This window comes from Aplysia californica, unplaced genomic scaffold, assembly GCF_000002075.1.
Source record: "Aplysia californica isolate F4 #8 unplaced genomic scaffold, AplCal3.0 scaffold00015, whole genome shotgun sequence".
NCBI lineage: Eukaryota > Metazoa > Mollusca > Gastropoda > Aplysiida > Aplysiidae > Aplysia > Aplysia californica.
Genome location: NW_004797285.1, coordinates 2,915,485 through 2,934,529, shown reverse-complemented (window position 1 = coordinate 2,934,529; position 19,045 = coordinate 2,915,485). Strand labels below are relative to the sequence as shown.

General features: G+C 41.7%; 1 protein-coding gene across 1 annotated transcript; it reads left to right on the top strand.

Moving 5' to 3' along the window:
• The first annotated feature begins 9,613 nt into the window (after window positions 1-9,613).
• On the top strand, window positions 9,614-18,506 carry LOC101849982 (proline-rich protein 11). The gene is made up of 6 exons (XM_035971168.1): window positions 9,614-9,718; window positions 11,299-11,421; window positions 12,417-12,556; window positions 14,534-14,587; window positions 16,351-16,441; window positions 17,493-18,506. Exons 1-5 carry the CDS (start codon window positions 9,704-9,706, stop codon window positions 16,436-16,438), a joined length of 420 nt encoding a protein of 139 aa, XP_035827061.1. The 5' UTR covers window positions 9,614-9,703; the 3' UTR covers window positions 16,439-16,441; window positions 17,493-18,506.
• The last annotated feature ends 539 nt before the right edge of the window (window positions 18,507-19,045 follow it).

Sequence of the window (19,045 nt, the reverse complement as noted above, 5' to 3'; positions counted from 1 at the left end):
CACACACACACACACACACACACATACAAACACCACACACACACACACACACACACACACACACACACACACACACCACACACACACACACACACACACACACACACACACACACACACAGAGCAACGAAAACATTCATCAGCATCAGTATTTAAAAAAAAACAGGGGGAGGGTCTTGACTGATTTTCAGACATAACATGAATAAAAATTGTAGAAGAAAAAAACAAAACAAACCCTGTAAAACATTAAATCGGCTCAACGTTTCACTACAGTAATCGGTTCGGAAAAAAAACAACGTTACTTTAGTTTAGTCGGTACATGCGTTAAAAAAAAGTTTACGTGGCAACCAACAGCCTTGCCGCGAAGTTTGATTGTCATTTTGTAAACAAAGAGTAGAGACAGTTCAAAAAGACGGTCTGGGCTGCTTCGGCGTTTTTATGTTGAATTTGAATCGATCAGAAATATAGTCTACAAACAATTACATCTAGGTTCAGAAGGTGAGAAAGTAATCTATATTGGTTTTTAAACATTCAGTTGACGTTTAATATTATAGATATCTAGAATCAAGAATCTAAGATTCTTAGTCACTAAGACTTACTACTAAGATTAAACTTTGACTTTGTCACTAAGACTTACTACTAAGATTAAACTTTGACTTTGTTGTCTTCGTTCAAATCAAAATCAAGGATCTCTACTTTTTTTGTTTACCATTTTATGGACCACGGCCACGAGTGAATGAATGGAAAAGAAAGAAGAGAGTAGATTCTAGACCTAAACGTGTTGTCAGTTTTTGTTTTTATTCGTCTCATAAGAAAGTGGCTATTCTCACCCGCCCGGAAGTTCTCGCAAGATCTACTCCTCCCCTCTTCTCTCTCTCTCTGTTTCTTTCTGAATACTGTCTATCGGTGTGGACGATCAAATTGACCAAAACAAAGTTAAAAAATGATGTTAAAACACAAAAGTAAATTAATTTGGTTGTCTACAAAGATGCTACGGCTATAACTTTTCGAATCGAGCCGAACTACGCGGGTCGCCATTTTGTTTTGTTCTCTCTCTTTCACTCTCTCACTCTCTCCACTGCCCACAGACAAAATTGTACGCTTTTAGTAGGCTACAAGTACAGTTGTAATGGAACGTTTGTTCACAGCACAGAATTCTACAATTTTTCTGTTATCACAGTGTAGAATTCTGTGGTTTAGGGTGAACGCAAAATTTGTTGACACGCGCACCGGGTGAGAATAGCCACAAGACCCGCCTGCACTATTCTCACCCCGGGTGTGAATAGAGGTGGCCGTCTCATAAATTCATTAGATCACTCTGATCTCTCTGATCATGCCCATGGGATGGGGAGGAATTTAAAAAACGAAGTGACTATTTCTCCGAACGTTCGGAGAAATAGTGTCGATCTTTATTTCTCTGAACGGTTTCCGGCTTCCGGTCTCGTGATTTTTTGCCTATTTATTGCGAGAGTTCGACGCTAACTTTCATTCTGCCTCTGGTCTGGGAAGGAACACCGCATGGCAAGCCCGCCTTCAGACAACTTTCAGTTACGGCTCGTTCAGTTACACCCACCACACACCCACCACCAACACACAAACTTATACACACACTAACTAAACATGATCAGTGGGCAACTTTTGAACATATTATGACGAGCTGAGCTGTGGATGGAGGGACAGTGTGAGTGACAGAGCAGGTGAAAGGAAGAATGTACGAGTGTATCCACAGGCGACAGCAACTACAAGGCGACAACACCGACTCCCCCTGGCCTGGTCCACAGCTCAAGAACGAAAAGAATGTGGCTAAGGCAGTGTTTTGCTATTAATACTAATATTATTGTCCATGGTTTGCAGGGTGCAAGGGAATGAGTGAGATTTTCTTTGTGTGTGCCTGGAGGGAGGGGGTGGGATGTGAAAATCATGCGGACGGGGATGAGCCGCGGGAGAGAACACGGGAATTCAATGAATTAGTGAAACTGAAAGAGAGGAACGACTCATGAGCCCTGGAGTGAATGGATCCTGTGTTTCTCTTTTTGTATACTTTGAACTGTTACTGAATAATGGCTGAAATAAAGCCCGACAAACAAACACACACACGCTCCTCACTCTCCACTTAAACACTTAAATACTACCACACACAGACACACGCACATGCATTCACACACACACACACACACACACACACACACACACACACACACACACACACACACACACACACACGCACGCACGCACGCACGCACGCACGCACGCACACACACACACAGGAGCAAATTTTTAGGTCTACATCTGTTTCAATTTTCAAGATCTAGTCTACAGATTTTTAGATGAGTGTGAAAACGTGAAAAAGAAAGTAGAAAGGTTTCACATCCAAATGAAATCAAAATTAGAACAGCCCATAAACAACCACAAAAATTAACAAATAAGTCCGTGAGTCCACCTGTCCAAAGAAGATTGGCTGTTTTAACCCTAAATGTGCGTAATTTTAAAACAAAGTACAGGATATTACATGTAAATTATGGAATCACACACATTAAGGGGCCTGCCAGTGTCAGTAAGTACATGTAATCGGTTTTGGTGGAATGTACGCTCTAACATAAAACATTTAAATATATATATATATATATACATGTTTAGAATCTAATGAAGGTTGGAACATCAAATTAAATGACGTTACACTATACAACACCCCCCCCTTTTTTTCCCTAACAAAAAAATTGATAGAAAAACAACACATCAGAACAATAACAAGAAAGAAAAAAATACACACTAACAAAATAAAACACCAAAAAAAGGGAAAAATAAAAGTAACTGTAACGTATTCAACAAATCAACGTGGTGACAACAAGTGAGAAAGAGACGAAGTGAAGCTAGGTGAACTTTCTTTCAAAAGTAAAGAGGTTCGTTTTCTTTCTTTTTTTCTTTTTTTAAATTTGACTTTTATTCCCCGATTCGGGGACCAAAAAATCGAGCCACGATTGATTGGTCGACGCCACGACAAACGCAGATGCTAGTTCTATGTGTCGTTATCAATAACCCTCCGTAGATCTAGATCTAGATCTAGACAGCACACGAGTAAACACAACACAATCACATTAAGTTTAAGAGCAGCACCCTTCATAGGCAGCACGTCATATCTGTAGCGAAAAACGGTTTGTAACTGTAGCATTTCTTTATATAAATATTTACTGCGGACATTTTTTGGACCGATTTAACCATATTGCATACGAACAATCTTTGATAGGCATATACTTTAATCATAGATCTATATAATATCCTAAATTTGCGTGAAAGGATGTGATTTCAGAGTATTCGGAGAAATAGTGCCCAGCTTTACTTTCCCGAACGTTCGGAGAAATAGTGCCTAGCTTTATTTTCCCGAACATTCGGAGAAATAGTGCCTAGCTTTATTTTCCCGAACGTTCGGAGAAATAGTGCCGGCCTTTAAAAAAGGCCTTCCTTTAAAAAAAAAGAAAATATCTCGGTGAAACTATCCAAATCTGCCTTCGTTTCCAGTTTCCCATTCGATGATTCCTCACCCCCTGTTGTGACAGCACTGAGTAGTGACAGTCACTCAGTCAGACTCACTTTGCCATCATTTTTTTAAAAGAACAGTCTATTATAATTAGCCTATACATTATAATGCAGTTTTTACAATTTTGCAGGAGAGCCAGTGCATCTGTGTGGGGTTCTAAAAGTAAAAATTTGCCGTAGCTTGTGCGGCACATAATGGCGCATGCCAGACTTCCTGTCACAGAAATGTTGTTAAAAGGGGTATGCATTTTGCCTTCGGCCCGATTGATTGTTGCTCAGCAAGTTGTTGCTCTCCAGAAGTACATCAGGCGGGCCTTGACGAGGGTCTCCGTCTGCTTAGCCGCAAGGCAGCTGGTGAGACTGATGGGGCGATGGGACCCAATCTTGTCTGCAGGCTTTTATTCTTCTTTAGTTATCGAAATGATTTTGGCACGTCGCCAGCTGTTTGGGACAATGGCCATTTCCCAGGAAAGGTTGAAAAGACGGAGCAGGGCAGGTTGCGATGGGTCCGAGGTGTTGATCATCTCTGTAACTTTTGGTATGACTAAAAATTCTTTCTCCATTTTATCCTCCCCCTCTCCCCCCCTCCCACCAGATTTTCACAACGTTGATGTGCCAGCTCTGTCTGGTCTACAGCCATGGATTATGTGACAGGATGGGTGCATGATGCTTTCAACAGGGTAAGGATTTATACTTTGTAGGATGAAAATGTCATCATATTGATCAAGATTTTTATATTCCAGGTGTTTTTAAAGTCTTTATAAATTTTATCTTCATTCTTCAAGAAAGGAATGCGCATAATTTACTTTTCTTACTTGTGCATCATGACTAACTCCTATGTGTGTGCAAAGAAGTTTTTTTCCACATTTCATCCTTTGACTCTTCTGATAATGAACAATAAAACTGCGAAGTGGCTAGCCGTACTTAAGTACGGCTAGACTGCCAGTCTAACCGTACTTAGATCTAGGTTTGGCCCTATCGACTCAAGCCTGTAGTACACAGGTCTCAGATCTAGATCTAGTAATTATTCAGGTTCAAATACATGCAAGTCAGTAAGGCACCTTTTGGTTTTGTCTGAAATACAAATACTTTAGGCATTGCAAACTAAAAATTTCATTTACAATTCAGCCATCAATACTAAGTACGGCTAGACTGACAGTCTAGCCGTCCTTAAGTACGGCTAGCCTGGCTGTCTACCCGTACTTAAGTACGGCAAGACAAGAAGTCTAGCCGTACTTAAGTACGGCTAGACTGCCAGTCTAGCCGTACTTATCTTAGGCCCTATTAACATTAGAAAACAGGAGGTTTAAAATACATGCACTGTCATTAAGGCACCTGGTTTCGTCTCAAATACAAATACTTTAGGTACTGCACACTAAAAATGTATATTTACAATTCAGTAGGCCTATTTTTTGTAAATGGTGAGTCTAGCCATCATAATATTAAGAATAAGTACGGCTAGACTGCGAGTCTAGCCGTCATTAAGTACGGCTAGCCTCTTTTGTGTGTTCTTTTCTTCACACTAGCTGCATGAGAGGTTTCATTAATGAACTTGTTTTGATAATTCTTTGATTCATGGGAGAACTTACAAAAGGGACCTGTTTTCAATTGCTGAAAAATAATATGACGTCGTTGTCGTGGTTAAGAAATGTGACCAGGTTGCTGCCTGCTTCTCACTGCACAACAGTTTGGACTGGGAGCGGCCCGTGGGAGATAGGACTTTCATGTCTGTTAAGAGAACCCCTTGCTTACAGCAACAGTCTCATGCTCCATCCAGAGGGTACTAGCTCAGCTGTAGGGAAGCAAGAAAATGTTGTAATGTTTAGATACAAGTGTACAGTGTATAGAGTTCAGAACCTAGAAGAGGTGTACAGTCAAACCTGCCCTGACGGCCACCTCTATAAGATGGCCACCTGTAAAAACGTCCACTTTCCATTTCCCCCCTTGAGTTTTCTCTATATAATTTAACGGTGTAAAACGGGCACCTGTCCAACGCGGCCGCGCCCACCATATTTTAACGCACAACCCCTTGCTCGCTAAGCAATAACACCTGTCTTAGACGGCCACCTTAATGACTCCATTACGTTTTGTCATAAATTGTGCACTGGCCCCTGGCGTTGTGGGCAAGCCGTCATAATTCAATCCCCTGTCGTTGTTGTTTGGTAGTCCCTCCAACCGATCATGTTGCGTAGGCCCCTCCCACTGTTGACCAATAGCTACCAATTTTCAGTTGCTGATGAGGTAAGCGTGTGATCCTTCATAACCCATAAGCCCCTCCCAGAACTCATACACAAATCGTAAGTGAGATGAGAGGTCACTGTTTACCCAGCCTGTAACAAAGTAACAAAGGACGTCAACATTTACATAATTATATTATATATATTAGAAGTGTGCACTGGCCAGTGTAAATCTGTTATCTCCCTCAGTTCTATCAAATCATATTTATTTAAAAAATAGGGATTCGACAAAAATTTCCTGCAATGGGCACTTGAGATATATATATATAATTTAGGAGACACAAGTGGCCAAGCTCGTTGGATTATAATTTTTTTTTTTTGCAACTGTTGAAGACGATTAAGAAATGTACAGTCAAACTTGCTCTAACGGCCCCCCGTATAAGACAACCGCTTGTACAAACGGATACTTCCCATTTTCTCCCTTCCATATTTTTTACCTTATGTTGATATGGTGTAAAATGGCCATCTCTGTCTATATACTATATACTTTCACTTTTCTTCAACAATGGATGGCTGTCTTTTGGCAATTTCCACTGTACATTATTGTCATATCACAAGGTTTTCAGCAAGCTTGCCAGTATTTGGGACAACTGGTTTGAACCTGTTCTCTGGTTTTAAATACTTCTCTTCAGTTCACCATTTTGAATATTATTCTTTCTGTCAAAAGGTTAAAAAAGTAATATATTATCTTTTTTCAGCTAAAATTGGGGGGGGGGGGGGGTTATGTCAAGTGGGGCCATAAGATTTGATATTTGTGCAACATTTATTTCCCAGCTACATCATTATCATTAAATTTGATTTTCTAATCTTTTCTTTTCCCTTTAGAGTAAAACAGTAGCGAGAGAATTGTTGTCTGGCTTTACGACGTCTGAAAGATTGTCAGCTAGGATTGCTGAATTGGAGGCTGAGTTGGAAGCTGCTAAAATCAGTCAGGTATGTAATGCCAATGTGAACTTTGAGTGGCTATGAAATAGTAACGTAAAAGAAAGTTGTTCCCGCATCTGATCCGAACATTGGAGATTACCTTGTTAGTGAGACAACTTCCTGGGTCTTCGGCATATTGTGGTAGGGTGGCCAGTTCCTTTCCACGCCGTCTTTACTTCTCCAACTCAAAATCAGGTACCCATTACTGCTGGGTGGGCAGGAGGGGGTGAAAAAAATCAGTGTCTGAACTGAGGTTTGGACCCGGACTTTCCACTTCGGAGACGGGCGCACTAACCGCTCCGCCACCGCACCCTCGTTAAGAATTTAAGAATTGTTAATTTGTCAGTGTGAAGGAGAGAAAGTAGCCATGCTAACAATTGTAAACTTACATAACTATGGCCAGTTGTCTGAGGAAAGAAAATGTACTCTTTGTCAAGGTGGATACTTTGTTTAAGTATTTGGTAATCTAATTACTGGGTAACAGAGCAAGGGGAAGACCATGTGGAACCTGGAGAACAGTCACAGAAATGGATGTACAGAAAAGTGGGATAACAAGGAGTGACATCAAGCGACTCGCCCGACGCCCAGGATAGGGAAACGTGGAAAGTGTTTGTTTGTGGCCTGTATCCTGATCCAGGGTGAGAAAGGCAACGAGGATGATGATGCAACGAGGATGATGATGAATCTAATTACTGGGGTTTAGTCGTATATCACTTAGTGTTTGAATGGTTTATCATTTTCCCCCATTGTGTTCGCAGGTGAACGCGGAGGTCCGGTCCCATTCTTCTGGTTTGGGCTCTCTCGGGGTGTGCCGTCATCACGTTTGTGCTGCGTGCTTGAAGCCGAGTCGCTCTTGCGTGACACTGGTGGGGAGCAGCGTGGATGCAGCAGACCACATCGGTCTCCTCCCAGGATCCTCTTCGTCTACCTCTAGTACAAGGTATGTTTGGCTTTTGCATCTTTGACAAATGATATTGAAGTAGTCTTTAAAATTTTCTTTTTTGGTACAGGTTTTACGGCGCTCGCAACTGCATAGGGTCATATGAGTGCCAAGGGGTGGATGTCAGCAGAGAAGTCTTTACAGGGAATCAGGCTAACATTCTGCTCACCTCTCTAGAGCTTCAACAGCACAAAGTTGGGTTTGACTATCGAGGCCCGGAAACATACACGAGAAGTAGAGGAAAAATGACGATAATAAGGATTAGGAAAGAAAAAGCAGCAGTTCCCTGTTGCAGTTGAGGCATTGTTATGAGCACGACATTGATGAACCAGCCCATTTACAATTTACAATTCTATTGTGCATAACAACATATTAATGTCCCCCCCTTTGGGAATGGCCTAAAGACACTTCAGTCAGTAGTCCCGCCCCCAGGGGATATGAAGCAGAATGCATGACGTCGCTTTGCCTTGGTGGTAGACATAGAGCTACTTCCCACCCTTCAGATCTTGATATGTTTGGAGGCAAGGAAAGTGTAAGAGTGTCATACTATGGGGGGGAACGTCTTCAATATGTGGGTATAAAGCCCCTTTCAACACTGTAAAGATATTAAGAGACAGAACTTCCAAATTTAACACCCATCTTCTATAAAAATGGTAAATGGTATAGGTTTAACGCCCCTATCAACACCATCTTCTAAGCCTGAACCAAAACTCCCCAAACCAAGTTGAGAATGTCTTGTTTTGGGATTTAAACCAAGGCCATCTGCTCCATAGTCCGGTATGTTATCAACTTAGCTAGCGGTGCATATTTGCTGTTAGAGATCAGTATTGGTTATGCGGGCTTGCCAGCTGTCCAGAATTTTCAGGAACCCTCCATTACTGGGCTATTGATAATTTGAGAGCCTTGTTTCTTACACTGGACCAAAACCAATTAGTACACAATAGAAATAGAAAGTAGTTACAACATGGCTGGGAGCAGCAAGAACTAGAACAACAGACACCATTGCTGCAGCGCAAGACAGATGGAAGTGGAGGTCCATGATTGGCCACGCTAGTCGGCAAGGCAACGGATGATGATGAACATAATGTGATGTTATAGCGCTTAGTATCCCTGATTGGGCTTTGGAACAGTTGGCAAAGCCTGGTTTGAAACAACTTCCAAGTCATTCTCTTTGTCATTTGGATGTGAGACAGCATGTCCGCGATATTACTACAACAGCAAAAGGAAATGATAGAAGTGGTATACAGTAGCCTCTGCTAAAGATCCCTGTGCTTCGCAGCAAGGAAAATGTGAGGTCTTGTCAAGTGTTCTCCTTCAAAGTGGGATCTCAGGCGTGACTTTGTGTTGTAATAATTCTATTTTCTAATTACAGCGGGGATTGTAAGTGGTGGAATTTTAGCCAGAGAGTATTGTGTACTCAGTGATGTCGTTTTTCTGTAAGTCTACAGAAATCCGAAAAAAGAAAAATTGGCGTATGATATGCAAACAAGCCACCTACAGAACTGTGGAAGTATGGAAAATTAACGGAGTGCCGTTGGGTCAAATTTGTGGATTTGTTTCAGTTCGAGAGTGGCATGAGTTCGTTGGCGTTTACTGATTTAATATCTAGATCTAAGAAATTTTGCTGTAGCATAAGTTGCTTAAGCCATAAGGTTAGAAACATCATTTTTCTGTCTGTGTGTGTCTTGTATGATGACAGTTACGCAACTGTTTTCTTTCAAAGATGGCTGTCCGAAAAAGTTCAGTAAAAAAAATCATGTGTAGTTAGCATCTCTGTGTGTACTAAAGTCTTTTCTTATCTCCATTACTTGTTCAGGTTGTTGAGCTGCACCGAGTCGGACTCCGGGGCTCATTCTCGTGGGCCGTCTGTGTCCGAGGTTTCGTCATTTGTGAGCGAGGAGGCGAGTGGCAAAGACTACGCCCTTCCTGATCTGCTCGTATCCAGCACAACCGCACCAGCCCCGCCTCCCCCACCCCCTCCTCCTCCTCCTCCTCCTCCTCCACCCCCACCCTCTTTTAGGCCTGTGATTCGAAGGTTGAAGACAGGTGCTCAGACGAAGGATGAGGTCATGAAGAAAAGGAGGGTGAGTGAACATCAAGTTTGTTTTTTGTTCATGTCATGTGGAATGCTTATTATAGTGGCTTGTGGCCAACATTTTTACTTCTTCAAGTGAAGAATCTGCTGCAGATATTGGATCACTGTCGCACACAGGAGACCTGAGATCAATTCCCAAGTGAGGAGAAAATTTGTGAGGCAGCATGGTGGAATCAGGCTCTCGTCAAAATAATCAAAGTGAAGAAACTTGCATTTTTCCGCTGGTTTGTGAATGTTTATCAAATTTTTGTTTTTTGGCTCAACACCTTTCATGCCCATTAAAGAACTAATGTCTGTGCGGATTTTTCTAAAAATGTTGATTAAAGGCAAAAAAAAGTAAATTTTCAGTTATCACAGACTCTTTAGCTAAGGAAATAACTAATCTTTGGCCGCCATTTTCTCACTAATTTTACCTCTGAAAACAAGTGACCCCTACCTCTGGATATTTTCTTCATCCAAATAAAGACAAGAGAACAAGCTTTACGATGATACCAATAACTCTACATGCCCAAAAATTGACGAGAGCCTGATTCCACCACATTGCCTCACATTTGTATCGAGTATCTTCGTCTTTCTGCTGGGATGTTGTATCCCTCTCAGGCTGGGTTGACCCTGACTGGCAGAGTCAAAAGCCCACCTCCTAAATGATGATCTAAATTGTGTCGATGGGGGCATAGATGTTGGAGGTCGTTGTTTGTCACCGGTTTCTCTACTTGAATGCTCTTGAAAAAAACATTATATGTGTCATGATGCGGCGGAATCAGGCGCTCGTCTATTTTTTGGCATGTGGAGTTATTGGTATCGTCTGAAAGCTGATTTATTTGCCTTGCTTGCAATGAAATAAACATCCATTTATCTGAAATAGAACTCAAGGTATTTGCGATTGAAGGAGGTGAGGTCGTCTGGTTTCAGTGTTGAAATTAACGAGAAAATAACTGCCAAAGTTTGGTAACTCCAATAGCTACAGAGTCTTTGAAAACTGAAAAATGACACATTTTGTGCATTTAATCGTTTTTCAGTTTTTCAGTAAAATTCACATGGAAATTATGTGTTTTGATATGGACATAAAAGCAGTTAAGCCAAAAAATAGAAATTGGATAAAAATTTCCATACTTGCAGAAAAATGCCTGTTTCTCCAATTTCAGTATTTTGGTGAGCGCCTGATTCCACCACACTGCCTCACATATCATCTTTGTCTATTTACATCACCTGTTTGTTCACATCACCTGTTTGTGGAAGTTTTTACAGCGCATTTCTTCTGTTTTGCTTGTTTTTGTTTTGTTTCTTCTTTTGCCAACTTCAGTCGTCCCTGATTTCTTACGGACAAAGATTTTAAAAGTTTCTCAGAATCTGAGTCTTTGGATACTCTTAACCCCCCTCCCCCCCTTAAACTGTATTAATATTATCTTGTTCTTTTCCTGTCACCTGTCATCTATTTTTCCAAGTCTGTGTCTAGCATGGCAGTTGACACGAACGAAAACAAACAGGTCTGCTGCACACCTCCCGTGCCATGGACTACACGCCACTTGTCTGTCTGTTCCTCATCAGTTGATCATTTTTCTGTCGCAGGGGCTCGGCAGGACTCCGGTGCCTGAGATCACCGCTGAGGCGCTGAGGAGCGTGAAGCTCAAGAGGACAGGTGGCCCCGTCCAGCGGTCACCGGTCAACGAGGGTGGAAACCTCGCTGCCAAGGTTGGTAGATGTTGTTGTTGTTGTTATCGATCCAGCAACTGCTGGGCTCTCGCCCCTCTGTCCAATGCCATGTAGTGATAAGTGCAGGTTTGCTGCAGTTGCTGTAAAGTTCCATAGAGTGTGTTGTCAATGTTAGGTCTCGGAGGGAGAAGGGTAGCTCTGATGTCATTTAGGGCTGTGCAGTGGAACAGGTGATGATCCACAGTCTCATATGCATAGTCACACAAGGGACACATTGGGGGAAGTTCCGGGAGGTTGGTAAATATGTGAGACTAGCTGGGTACCCATTCAATGAATGGACTCAAAGCAATTGGTCGTCAAGTCATTGTGAAATTAGTGCGCACTGCTTGTAAACGGAAGCCTCACTTGTTTTCCATCGCTTCGTAGAAGACGGACGTTCCCAAGATTTGATTAGATCAAATGTCAACTTTTGTGCGTTATTACGTTGGATTAGAGTTTGCATGGAACTTTTTCTTTGTTGGATTTGTTGGATAAATTGTGAAACTCCAAGTTTTTTAAAAGGATTCTGTGGAAAGCTCCTATTTTTTATCTTGAAGGTGTTGGTAAGTCTGCATAACTTAGATTTTCCACAAAGGTTGGAGGGTGGGGTTGTTGAAATAATCTTTATGAGAAGGTTTTGCAAGTTGAAATTTTTTTCAGTAGTTTATGCAGCGTTCCAGCGGCCCCCTTGAATTCAAGGGGTCCTTGAAAACTCCTTGAATTTGAGAAACCTCCTCGAAAACTCTTTGAATTTCGCTGGTTCGGACTTGAACAACATTTTTGAAGGACAATCGTAACTATGATTCCTTTTGGACAAGTGCAGGTCTATCTTTCGGAAATATGCTTTCAGGATGCGAGTGCGCCGTCGAAAACGGCATGAATTTCTTGACCAAATCTGCTTGAATTTTAAAAATTTCTCCTTGAAATCTCCTTGAGTTTGGTGGGGAGTTCATGGCAGGAACCCTGTTTATAAATCCGATCTGTTTCGTCCTCAGCCACTTGCGCCCAGCAAACAGCCCATGGTCACTCTGGCAGCGCTGCAGCGCGTGTCGCTGAGGAAAACGTCGCACGCCACCAAGAGTCACGATGACAGTGCTGAAGGTGACGCGAGTCAGAAGGAGAATGAGAGTCCTGGGTAAGTAGTCAATCTCAAATGGTCGCTTTTAAGGACAAGCGGGCTAACCCAGATTTCAGGGGTTTCTAGAAATCTTGACCTACTCCAAAAGTGGGCATTGTTCTACCTACAGGAGAAGTTTGGTTTCACTAGTGTGTATATTTGTTTGGTTAAAGAGAAAACTCTCCTTGTCTTTTAATGAAACCGAACAAAAACTCTACCTTTGATTTTCTCAAAACAGCATTTTTCGGGATAGCCCCCTTGTGCTTAAAAGTGACCAAATGTTATCTGCTACTAACTGAAGTGTCTTTAGGTAGGCCATTCCCAAAGGGGGGACCTTTACTATGTTCTTATGCAGAGTAGAATTGTAATTGTAAATTGGCTGATTCATCAATGTCATGCTCATAACTGTGCCTGAACTGCAACGAGGAACTGCTGCTTTTTCTTTCCTATTCCTTACTATCATCGTTTTCCTCTACTTCTTTTGTGTGTTTGTCAGCCTCTTGTGACCCCTTATTTTTGGGTGCCTTGATAGTCGAAGCAGACTTTGTGCTGTTGAGGCTAGAGAGGTGAGCAGAGTAAGTCTGATTCCCTGTAAGGACTCCTCTGTTGACATCCACCCCTTGGCGCTCATATGACCTTATGCAGTTGCGAGCGCCGTAAAACCCTCTACTAAAACAAAAATGCTGTGATTACTCGAGTTTTGTGTGATAACACTTTGTCTGAAGATTGATTTTTCTGAACGGTGTTTTTAGACTTTTTTTTCTTAGCATTTAATGTGTCCCTCTGAAACTGCTCTAATGACCACCTGTACAAAACAATCACCTGTACAAATGACCATTTCCTACTCTAAGATGTCCACCTGTCTAGGGCAACCACTTTGCTTCTTGACAATGGATGGCAGTTTAACCCATCCATCATTTTGTACCCTCGGGGTTGTATTCTTCCCATTTTAGAATATTTCTAGTACGATCTCTTTGAAATTTTTTGTATTTTTCAAAAAGTCATTTTGACAGACTGTTATGCAAAGCATACGGATCGGATTAACAAGTGAATTTTCTCTTTTGAAAATGATGGCACAGAGTTCCCCGCGTCGTATGGGTACGAAAGTAAAACACGACGTACGGATAGGGTTAATGTGTCCCTCTGAAACTGCTCTAATGACCACCTGTACAAGACAATTACCTGTACAAATGACCACTTCCTACTCTAAGATGTCCACCTGTCTAGGGCAACCACTTTTCTACTCGACAATGGGTGGCAGTTTTACTGACAATCTTACTGTATCTCTTTGTTGTTTTACAATCTATTATCTATTATCTATTTGTGGTGGCCGCATTTTGCTATTCAAAAGGCTGTTTAATGGCTGCATCGATCGACATGCGGGTTTCGCCAAAAAATTCTTTAAAATATTCCCCAGATCATGACGCCCTTGGTTTTTTAAGTTTTGAGACGGTTTTGCTGCAAAAAGCTAAATTTGTTTATTTCGCCGATCGCTTTTGTAGGCCGACGCTTCTGTCTCTGTAATTTTAGAAAATCCGGAAGTGATATTTCGCGAGGCGCATTTTGTTTTGAGAGTATATATGTAGACCTTCTAATTTTTTGCATCTCTCAAGATTTATTGCTCCATTCCAGTAGAGTGTAAATATAGTAGGCCAATGACTTTCAGTTAATGTTAATGCTCCGATCATTCCTTTTATCGAAAGGGGGCCCAGCTAGTTATATATGGAAATGGGTACCCAGCTATAGACAGTGAACGATCTTGTCAGTTTGATAGTGTTTGAGCGCGTGAAATCTGCAGCTTGCACTGTATGCTTCCGCGGAAGCCGAGAATGTTTCTGAGTGTTCTCAGAGGGTCTGCTGGGGTAATAATAGTTGTAAAGCGCATAGATCATGCTCTTGAGCCTGGATATGCGCTATATAAATACCATTATTATTATTATAACCTGTGTAAGATCTGACTGACAGTTCAATGTGTTGTGTTTTTCTCTTCCTCAGCGACAGTAACGTGGTCGACATCCGTAATGTCCTCAAACGCACAACTCTACAAAGGTAACTGTCTTACGTCCGTGTCTTTCTGGAATTTGTACTTTTCATCGATCAAGGATAAGTACTTTATCAATGCAGGGCAGTGGGTGGTTGGCGGGTGCTCTGGTGTGGTTTGCTCCTTCTTTCCTTTCAAACATCTATCGTCCTTATCTCCCCTTTTTCTTTTTTGTTTGTTACTCTCTTGTGACACCTCTAATCTTCTGCCGCTCATTTGACCTTATGCTGTTGCAAGCGCCGTAAAACCTCTACTAAAACAAAACAAAGACCTTATTGTGTTGCTAGTTCCATAAAACTCTTACTAAAAAATGTGCAGGGCTGTATTTGTCTGTTAATATGTTTATAGGGCCATGTATGTTCACACTCTGACAGGGATATGTGGTTAGCGGCTGAGTTGTTATCATGTTGAACCATGGTATGAATGATCTTTGTTTGAATCCTCATTGCAGGGGTTTTCAGTTCAGAGTTTTTTATTTTTAAATAGGGCAAGGGTGGAGTGGATTTAGCCCTCTCCGTATGTTTTGTTTTACGATCGTATCCATACGACGTGGGGAACTCTGTGCCACCACTTTCCAAAGAGGAAATTTACTTGTTAATCCGATCTGTACGCTTTGCATAGCAGTCTGTCAAAATGATAGAGAGATGAGCAGAGTAAGCCTGATTCCCTGTAAGGACTTCTCTGTTGACATCCACCCCTTGGCGCTCATATGAGGTTATGCAGTTGTGAGCGCTGTAAAATCTCAACTTTAAAAAAAAAGAATAAAAAAGAACTTACTGCATGTGGCTGGATGATGCCCGTGGGTGGCCCTACTTTTGTTCTTTCCTTCTCCTGTTTCTGTCTGTCTGTCTGTCTGTCTGTCCGTCTGTCCGTCTGTCCGTCTGTCCGTCTGTCCGTCTGTCCGTCTGTCTGTCTGTCTGTCTGTCTGTCTGTCTGTCTGTCTGTCTGTCTGTCTATCTGTCTCTCTTTTTTCCCCATCTCTAAATGATAGTTATAAGTTAATGTTCTTCTTTTTACTCTAATTTACTTGTGGGTGGTTGGCGGGTGCTCTGGTGTGGTTTGCACCTTCTTTCCTATCAAACATCTATCGTCTTTATCTCCCCTTCTTCTTTTTTATGTTTGTTACTCTCTTGTAACTACTCTAATCTTCAGGCGCTCATATGACCTTATGCAGTTGCGAGCGCCGTAAAACCTCTACTAAGACTAAACTCACCTTCTTTTTTTTCGTGTTTGTTACTCTCTTGTAACCACCCCCTGGGGCAGTGCCACTGACTAGTGTCTTTAGGCCATTCCCAAAGGGGGGGACATATCTCGTTCAAACACGGTAGAATTGTAAATGGGCTGACTCATGTCACGCTCATAACTGTGCCTGATCTACAACAGGGAACTGCTGCTTTTTCTTTCCTAATCCTTACTATTGTCATTTTCCTCTACTTCTTTTGTATGTTTGTCACACTCTTTTGACCCGCTATTTCCGGGGTGCCTTGATAGTCGAAGCAGACTTTGTGCTGTTGAAGCTAGAGAGGTGAGCAGAGTAAGTCTGATTCCCTGTAAGGACTTCTCTGTTGACACCCACCCCTTGGCGCTCATATAACTTTATGCAGTTGCGAGCGCCGTAAAACCCTCTATTAGAAAAAAAACAAACAAACCTCTCTTGTAACGCCTCTTATCTTCGGCACCTAAATGACCTTACTGTGTTGTAAGTGACGTAAAACTCTTACTAAAAAAAAATTGATGATTTACTCAACTGTTTGTCCCCCCCCCCCTTCAGGAGTCCTGGAGGTACCCCCATGAAAAGCAAGAGGACCGGACGTGTGTCAGGACAGGGGTACAAAGGAACAAACGCTTCATCGTCATAGGTGGTAGGTAACAACTGTTGTTTGTGTAGCGACAGTGCTGTGTTCGTATTGCTCAGCTGTTCCCAGTGGGTGGTTGGCGGGTGCTCTGGTGCGGTTTGCTCTTTCTTTCCTATGTCAATACAAACATCTATCTCTATCGTCCTTATCTCTCCTCCTTCTTTTTAAAAATGTTTGTTACTCTCTTGGAACACTTCTAATCTTTGGTCATTTATGTGACCTTATTGTGTTGCAAGTGCCGTAAAATTTTTACTAAAACAATCTTGGACAAGACGTTGATTTTCTCACCACTGGTTGTTTTTGGCTCCCCAACCTCAAGTGACTTTAACTTTGGAACCAAAGCAGTGAAATAAACACTGTTTTCCTATTTAATCTGATGTCCATAGTATTATATTACCAAAATGCCACATCACATGTGGCCGGCGGGTGGTTGGTGGGTGCTCTGGTGTGGTCTGCTTCTTCTTTCCTATCAAACATCTGTCTTCCTTATGTCCCCTTCTTCTTTTTTATGTTTGTTACTCTCTTGTAACACCTCTAATCTTCTGGCTGTAAAGCCTCTACTAAAACAAAACATAACATTTGGCTCATAGCTCATTCTGTCATTTAGTTACACATTTCGACTGCCCAATGGGCATCTTTGTGGGGCACCTTTGTGGGGCACCTTTGTGGGGCACCTTTGTGGGCATCTTTGTGGGGCACCTTTGTGGGGCACCTTTGTGGGCATCTTTGTGGGCATCTTTGTGGGGCACCTTTGTGGGGCACCTTTGGTCGACAATTCTTCTTTTGTTCCCCACTGTTGTTTCTGTCTTACTTTTTCCCTGTACCAACAAATTGTTATTGTGTCGACTTACTTTTCTTTACTGCAGTGGGTGGTTGGCGAGTGCTCTGGTGTGGTTTGCTCCTTCTTTCCTATCAAACATCTGTTGTCCTTATCTCCTTCTTCTTTTGTTCTTTGTATGTTACTCTCTTGTAACACCTCTAACCCTCAATAATCATATGACAAATTTGTGTTGCAAGTTCAGTAAAATTCTTACTGAAAATATCTTTACGCCGACAGATTTCTGACCTGTGCCTTATGGAGCGTCTCAGCCGTTACAGGCCGGACAGAACGGACAACTGGATACCCAAACTGGCAGTACCGATGAGGCACAGAGGTGTCTCTTCCCTGTCTACTGGACGTTCAAACGACACATAGACATCACTTACCGGTCTGCTGGCAGCAGGGGTGATACAGAGACATCTGATTCTATGAGCTGTCTGCTGGCAATAGGAGCGATACAGAGACATCTATTAGCTGTCTACTGGCAGTAGGAGCGGTACAGAGACATCTATTGGCTTTCTACTGGCTGTAAGAGCGATACAGAGACATCTATTAGCTGTCTGTTGGCAGTAGGAGCGGTCCAGAGACATCTATTAGCTGTCTACTGGCAGTAGGAGAGGTTCAGAGACATCTATTGGCTGTCTACTGGCAGTAGGAGCGGTTCAGAGACATCTATTGGCTGTCTACTGGCAGTAGGAGCGATACAGAGACATCTATTAGCTGTCTGCTGGCTGTAGGAGCGATACAGAGACATCTATTGGCCGACTGCTTCCCTTGTTACAAATTACCATTATTTATTATGTCATTGTGTTTTTCTTTGCTTAAATAAAATTTATGTATATTTGAATATGTGCGGGTTGATTGTTGTTGGCTGTAAATTCAGCATTTTCTAAAAGAAGTCTCTGATAATGTCTGAACGTCTGTGGTGGAATGTGAAGATATCTTTAGTACCGGTGGACTTGGATTTTATCTGAGTCAGCTGCTTTTTAATTGAAACACCTTTTTAAATAATTTTGAAAACAAATTTTATCTTCTCCTTATTTGAAAAACCTGTTCTGTTTCTTTCACTGTTTAGGGATTTTATGTGAGTCAGCTGTATTCTTATTTAACTATCTGAGGATGTGCGTTACGCTCATTCCACAACTGTTCAAGCCGCCCTATACTTTGCTAACCACATAGATTTTTCTGTTCTGCTTTCTGTTATCTGAATTTCTTATAGTAAACGCAAGCAAAAACTTGCCTCTCTATAACACGTGCAAAGTCGTACTTTTGATTTGTGTATGATGGTTTGAAATGCGCGTCAATGTTGCCTGTGGTCTGCTATTACTGGTCAGACATAATATGTGCCTGCTACGTCTTTAAAGATTTAAATGGCTTTTTTAAGATGCTTTTAGAAAAAGATTTAATGTGTTCTGTTTAATTTTAGAAGCTTTACCTGCAGACACAGCTTTTTTTAATGAAACATTCACAGTACTTTATAGTTATGACATCGGTTTTTCTGGGAAATGATGCATGCTTTCTTGTGAGTGTTTGGAGGGCACCACTGGTGGATCCGACATCTTTTCTTTCCTTTCTGTCTGTCCTTACTTTCTCCCAAAATTAAATGACTGTTGTTTTTGTCGATGTGTTTCCGTTTATTCAAACAAAAGTTTTTGCTTTCTCTCTGTGCTACTAAAACAAAACAATTTCTCTCTGTGTCTGTATTGTATTAAATTGTTTCAGAGAATGTGTTTTCCGAATTAGTAAAAAATGTGGTCTGATAATGAGTATTGTAAGTGTACTGAGCGTTT

What these genes read in the sequence shown, in the direction of transcription:
- LOC101849982 (XM_035971168.1), top strand. An exon ending in GTGGAAACCTCGCTGCCAAG is followed by an intron (nt 11,422 to 12,416) that starts GTTGGTAGATGT and finishes TTTCGTCCTCAG; the next exon opens with CCACTTGCGCCCAGCAAACA. An exon ending in AAGGAGAATGAGAGTCCTGG is followed by an intron (nt 12,557 to 14,533) that starts GTAAGTAGTCAA and finishes TCTCTTCCTCAG; the next exon opens with CGACAGTAACGTGGTCGACA.